Below are 6,843 nucleotides of genomic sequence, written 5' to 3'. Positions count from 1 at the left end.
GAAGACGCTGGTATTTTGCAGAACTCGGGTAGGGGGCAAACCCACTGAAAAATGTTGTGGTTGAATCTGAGGATGAGTGGGAATGAGCTGCTTCTTAAAGAGCCCATATCCTCACTCTGTTTACAGAAGAGGGTCTTGGGTGCAGTTGATGAAGGAAGAAAAAGGGTAATGAAAAGTGCTGAAGATTTGTTCAGAAAAATGACTGCTCAAGAGCAAGTGAAGAATCAGACTCCTAGGCCAAAGGGGGAAGGAGAGTTAAAATAGTATTATTTAACCTGGTTGGTATTTATAATGGTGATTTTATAATCATTAGCCATAACATTTATTTACAGTATAACTGTTGAATGCTATTAAATAAAACCAGGATTCAGACCACAAACCAACCAGGCTGTTAGTTATTTTGAAGGTTTTTGTGAACAGCAGGGTGTGTGTAATTGTGGTGGGTAAGAGACCCATCCGGGCCTGATCCGTCTTGACCCCTGAGTCTTATTGTAGAAATCCAGGAACGTCGTGGGTCCGGTCGTCCACCTCCTTGTACTTGTACATAACCACTTAAAAGAATGGTGAAATAAAGGTCCTTTGAAACTTCTACCCTGACTGGGTGGTCTTTGCGGAAGCTGAGTCCAGAGCTCGGGCTTGAAGAGCAGGAGAGCCTGTCCCAGAGCCGGGAGTCGAGAGGGGGATGGGCCCCGGGAGGGGGGCGGGACTTCCTGAGTCACCATCAAGGCTTGTTGTGGGGCCAGACTTCCGCACTTTCGTTTCCGCTTACAGCCTTTTCGTCGCTGCTTATCGCTCGAGATAAGATGCTCCCGGGACCCTCCTTCCCTGGGTTCGTTTTTGAAGGCCAGGACCAAGGGACCCCGTGTGCCTTCCCCTAGCATCAAGCTCAACTGACGGCTTCTCGGCGTTTCTAGCGAGAGCTGAAATCTCAATGAAATACCCGCTTCTCCGTCCGCACCGGCCTCACCACTCTGCAGACCGAACCCCGAAAGTGCAGGAAGCAGCTTTGGTGTTCTCGGAGACCAAGGTCCCTGCACTTCACTCCCTTCAACGCACCCCATTCTCTCCCCCCAGGACCCTGCCGAAGGGGGATAGTTGCGGGGCGGCCCTAGCGCCACCTTGCCACAGAGGCCCTTCTCCCCAAAAACACTCCAGACACCTTGCTCTCTTGCAACTGAGAGGAGCCACAGAGATCCCAGACCTGCGCCAGGTGAGGCTCCCCTTATTTTAACTCACCTTGCCCTCCTCTTTCAGCCACCCCTCCTGCGTTTTTCCAGATAGTAGCTTTGATCTTGCCTAGTGAAGTGTATTGCTGTGAGCCATCCTCAGGCGGGCTTTCCTACGGAGCCAACAAAAAGCAGCGAGGAAGTGGTTCCCACGCCTTCCAGGGCTTCTTTAAGTAGGTTTCTGAGCGAACACCTGTGATCTCTCTCTCTTTCTCCTTGTTTCAAAGGATCCCTGCTTTCTAATGAAGCCAGCACCTGCCGAGGCTCAGGAATGGAAGTTTACTTCCTTCCACCGCTCGTCTGGGATACTCCTCAGGCTGTTTTGCCCTGGTGCTTGTTGTCGTTATTTGCCGTTGAGTCGGCCCGACTCATAGCGACCCCTCCTTGGGTTTCCGAGGCAGTATCACTACGGAAGTAGGATTGCCCAACCTTCCTTCTGAGGAGTGGCTGGTAGCGACCTCTTAATACTCTTGTTGAGAGGCTGAAGGGAGTGCAGACTGCTGCAGCCCAGCCCTAGGCAGCTTCCTTCTCTGGAAGTGATTGTCAGCAACTTTCTCAGGAAAAACAAAGCTGGGCCACTCACTTATGGAAGTTCCCCAGTGTGCAATCACTTCCTCTTTTCTTTTCCCTTTTCTTCTCCCTCTTGTGGGCAGACAGAACTCTCCTACAATGAGGAATGGAGCTCAAATGTATTGCGATTTCTGATATCAAGAGTCCTAAGTAACCATACAGTTTTCCAAACCTTGTCTTCTTCAGGTTCGCACTTCTTGAGCCCCTTCGTGGGCCTCTTCACTAACCTTGAGAACTTAAAAGCAGAGTTGTATTCTGTGTCGGTGCTAACAAGCTGAGCATGGAATTTGTTCTTGTTTCATTAGTGAAAAATCGCCCTGCAGGATGGGGGAAACCTTCTCCCAGCTGAGCTCTCAGGAGGACGAGAGCAAGTTGATCCTATCCCAGGACCGAGCCAATGGCAGCAAAGCCACCAGCTACTCCAGCACCAGTAGCAGCAAGTCCTTCAGCTCCTGTGTGCCTTGTGAAGAAGGGGCTACTGGTGGCGGCTTTGTGACTTGTCCCACCTGCCAAGGCAGTGGAGAGATCCCCCAAGGTGAGTAGGCCAAGGTTCTAGAAATAATCTGGAATCCAAGAAAAGCTCTGATCTTGGCCTAGGGCCAGACCCCCCGAGTGCTGTTTGAATGTAGTTGAGTCTGCTCCCAGCTCGTGGTCACCCAGTCTCAGGTAGGCGAGGGAGGGGCTAACTACCCCAGGGTTTGCTGCAGAGACCCCTCCTTTTGCCCTGGTTGTATCCCCAGCTGGGGTTTTCCAGCCACTCTGCTGCCCGAGCAAAGCTCTATGGCTTAGGATTCAGGAAATTAAAAATTACCTTTCCAAAGCTGGCATCTCTGATTTGCTGATGACTTTCATAGATTCCTTACACCTGTTAGTGAACATCTCATTACCCTTCTAGAGAGGAAAAGCTGAGCTGCCTACTTCAGTATTTGGTGCAGCCCAGTACTCCCCTTCCTGCTGGGGTGGGGGAGCAGAGGCAGCATGTTTCTGATGTTAGTCTGGGAGGTAGGTGGGTCTTTCTGGGAGGCTGGGACAGGAAACAGTGGTCATGACTGCTTCTTGGCCCTCCCTCTCCCCTCTTCTCTCTACAGAGCTGGAGAAGCAGCTGGTAGCCCTGATTCCCTATGGGGACCAGAGGCTGAAGCCCAGACACACGTAAGCCCCTCTCCCTCCCTTGGCTCCACACGCTTTTGCCCACTGGGAGCTGGTCTTCTTATTTGTCTCCTCCTTCAGCCCCTGAGCCTCACTGGACTTAAATGTGCTAGCTCCTCTTCCCAGGAATTTTTCTTGGATTCTTGAGTCCCCGGCATAGCAGACACTGCCTGTGGGCACCTTGGTGGCCTTCCCTGAGCATCACTGCTCCCCTCTGGCACACCCAGGACTCTTGGTTCTGCACATCCTCCTCAGAATGAGGGAGTGGCTCTGACTGCAGTTGCTTCGGGGAAGTGATTTTTCCTATGAGCTTTCCTTGCTGTGGCAGCAGAGGCCTGCTTTTTCTCTTCCCTGGAGATGGAAGCCAGCTGCTCTCTGTTCTGAGACGCTTCAGAGGCAGCCCTGAGTTTTACTGGGGGCCCCTGCAACTCTGATTTTCCTGTAGGTCCATTTGACCTGAATTCCCCTGGGAGCCCCCACCTAGCCTTCTCCAGCCACCAGAATCAGAAACTGGAAATGCCCCTCCTAAGACACCCACAAGGTGCTGTCTCCTTTGTTGTTAGTTACAGTCAAGTGGATTCTGACCCATGGCGACCCCATGTGTGCAGAACAGAACTGCCCCACAGGGTTTCTGAAAGGCTGTGACCTTTCAGAAGCAGGTCGCCAGGCCTGTTTTGTGAGGTGCCCCTAGGTGGATTCAAACTGCCAACCTTTTCACTGGTAGTAGAGCGTTTAACCATTTGCACCACCCAGGGACTCCTGTCTCATTCATACAAATCACAGTTTTGAATTAGAAGTGTGGGTGGGGTCCTGTTCGGAATATTGATGTTAACGTTCAGGACTCTCAGAATACATCTGGATTTGGTTCTCCTAGATTAAGAGCTGACTTTCATTGAGCTCTTCCTATGTGTCAGGACCTGGCATTAGTGCTCTTGCATGCATTAAAAACCAGTCATCACTGAGTAAGTTCTGATGCAAGTGTCAGAGTAGAACTGTGCTTCATAGGGTTTTCAGCGGCTGTTTTTTGGCAAGTAGACCACCAGTCATTTCTCCTGAGGTACCTCTGGGTAGATTCAATCCTCCAAACTTTTGGTTATCAGCTGGGCATAGAAACCATTTGCACCCCCAGGCATTTGTTTCATACATTGAACTGAAAAACCAAACTCACTACCACTGAGTTAATTCTGATTCATAGTGACCCCCATTGGGTTTCCAAGGCTGTAAATCTTTACAAAAGTAGATTGCCTCATCTTCCTCCCACAGAACAGCTAATGGGTTTGAGCTGCCAGCCTTCTGGTTAGCAGCCAAATGCCTTACCCACTAACCCAGAGCTGCTGCTTCGTACAGTAGCCCATAACAAATTTGATGAAAATAGATACACTTGTTCTCTCCATTTGACAGCTGAGGAAACTGAGGCTTGGGAGGGGTGGTCAAGTGAGTTGCTCAGAGTTATTTGCTGATAGGTACAGAGAGCTAGGAATGGAAACCAGCCTACCTGCCTCCCCCCTGTCCTGTGCTCCTGCCCATTCTGAGCAGTGTTGGAAGCTGGACTCATCTTCAAACTCTGGGAGCTAAATGTGCAGGTGTACGGAGGAAGGTGAAGGAGGGAGCTTTGTGGCTGGAAAAGTGTGTCCAGACCCCCTCCTTGGAGTTTTCTTGGTGTTCAGACCTCTCCTCTGTCCTGGGTCCCGCTCTCCCACAGGAAGCTCTTCGTGTTCCTGGCAGTGCTCATCTGCCTGGTGACCTCAGCCCTCATCATCTTTTTCCTATTTCCCCGGTCCATTGCTGTGCAGCCTGCCGGCCTCAACTCCTCCACAGTGGCCTTTGACGAGGCTGATGTCCACCTCAACATAACGGTGAGTGGATGCACCTGGCTCCCACCCCTCCCCCCCCCCAGCAGCCCTTCTCTATAGCCTTTGTCCGGCATTTCAGGGATGGGTTGCCAGGGATCTGATGGCACCCAGAGGGTATTAGGAGCCTGGGGAGAAGCAGGGCAGCCATGAACCCCATAGGAGATTGTGTAGGATTGAACCACTATACAGTGAGGGATCAGAATCAAGATAAATCATAGGGTGCAGGGAGGGGTGAGGGTACCTGAGACTCTAGGGTAGGACTGAGTGGGGAAAGGCCATGCAGGGTGGAGAAGGGAACCTGAGCCAGATTACTGTCATAGTTAAAGGTGCCCTCATCATTAAGCACCCCTCTGAGGGGCCCCCTGGCACCACTCTTCCACACCTGAGACCCATCACAGGGTGTGGAACAGTCAGGCTGGGGAGCCAGATTTCTGCAACTGTTGGCTTTTCCCTCAAGGATGCCACCCCCATCCCTCCCTTTCCTTGTGTTCATCCCCAGAATGCCTTGAACGTCTCCAATCTTAACTTTTACCCCATCACTGTGACCCAGCTGGCCATCGAGGTTCTGCACCTGTCCCTCGTGGTAGGGCAGGTCTCTGAGAGCCTCCTCCTGCCCATTGGCCCTTTGGCCAGCGAACAGGTGACTTCTGCCTCCCTGGCTAGCCTGCCCACTGGTGGGTGGACTCTGTGGTGGTGGGTGGGGAGCAGCCAGCATTGGCACTGACCCTACGCCCATTTGGTTGGCAGATGTTTTACACGGTGGCCAGCAGGATATGGGATGAGAATACCTAGTGAGTGTCCCTTGATCTTGTCTCCCTTAGAGTCTTTCCTGCTTAGCAAACCCTCCAGCTGGTGTTTGGCCTGCCCTTTTGTGGCCAAGGCTGCAATGTGCAAGGGTTCAGGGTTCCCAGCCTCTGCGTGTTTGGACCTAGATTGTAACAGAAAACAGGATGGAATTTGATTAATCATTAACTATATGAGCTCTTGAAACTAACTCTCTAAGGAAGATGAATGTTTTGCTCTCTGCCCAGTGTGGGGCCAGCACTGGGCCGAGTGGGGGTGGGGGCGGGAGTTGAGGAGGTGATGCTGCAGCAAGAGTGCCATGGTCACCAAGTTGGAGCTGGAGGGGATGGAGGGGTGGGTGTCTGCTAGAAGGCTCCTGATGAAAGGGTGAGAGGGGGCTAGGAGGGGAGGGGGCTGGGACCTGCAGCTCTCCTTGGAGCTTCCCAGCAGGCTACTTCATGTGAAACGCACATGGTACCATGTTCAGTTTCTCTCTCTCTCTCTCTCTCCCCCCGCCCCACCCCTCTCAGCAAAATCTGTACCTGGCTGAAAGTCAAAGTCCATCATGTGCTTTTGCACATCCAGTAAGTAGGGCGTGGGCCCCTGGTCTCCCCTCCCCCATTCTGACTCCTGTCCCACCTCAGCTCCACTCCATCTCAGAGCCATCCCAGCAGACTCCTCACATCTTTGTGGGCTCTTAGGAGTAGGAAGGCCAGCCCCTTCTCTAGCTTGTTTACAAGCTCTTGATGGTGACAGCCGCAGAGTTGTCTGGAAACTGCTGGGACACAGGTTGGGGAGAGAGTAAGGAACAGAAGGAAAGGAGGAGGTGCCGTCTGAGGGAGCTGGGCAGTAATGTCTCCACCCTCTCCAGGGGCACCCTCACCTGTTCCTACCTGAGCCATTCAGAGCAGCTGGTTTTCCAGAGCTATGAGTACGTGGACTGCCGTGGAAACTCATCGGTGCCCCACTTGTTGGCCCCTCATCCACTGTGACCTGTCTACTGTCCCCTACACTCCGGGTACCTGCCAGCCTGGTCTGTATCTCCCACAACTCTGTTGTGCCCAAGAATGAACTTTAGTGACTTTGCCAAAATAAAACACTACCTTATCCTCCCCTCTCCCCTACGCCCTATACACACACACACACACACACACACACACGAGTCTCTCTCACATCCTCTGATTTTCCACAGGAGTAGAAACTTGGTTTCTCCAGGGGCTTACATCTGATTTTGCCCTTGATCTGCTTTCAAGTGCCTAGAG

At 52.2% G+C, this 6,843-nt stretch overlaps 1 protein-coding gene across 1 annotated transcript; it reads left to right on the top strand.

The window, feature by feature from the left end:
• The first annotated feature begins 2,120 nt into the window (after positions 1–2,120).
• Positions 2,121–6,573, top strand: TMEM106A (transmembrane protein 106A). Its single transcript, XM_007957762.1, has 7 exons — positions 2,121–2,331; positions 2,885–2,948; positions 4,648–4,801; positions 5,298–5,438; positions 5,546–5,589; positions 6,112–6,165; positions 6,453–6,573. Exons 1-7 carry the CDS (start codon positions 2,121–2,123, stop codon positions 6,571–6,573), a joined length of 789 nt encoding a protein of 262 aa, XP_007955953.1.
• The last annotated feature ends 270 nt before the right edge of the window (positions 6,574–6,843 follow it).

This window comes from Orycteropus afer, unplaced genomic scaffold (assembly GCF_000298275.1).
Source record: "Orycteropus afer afer isolate SDZICR_OR568_19922 unplaced genomic scaffold, OryAfe1.0 scaffold00786, whole genome shotgun sequence".
Taxonomy (NCBI): domain Eukaryota; kingdom Metazoa; phylum Chordata; class Mammalia; order Tubulidentata; family Orycteropodidae; genus Orycteropus; species Orycteropus afer.
This window is presented reverse-complemented; position numbering and strand designations above follow the sequence as displayed.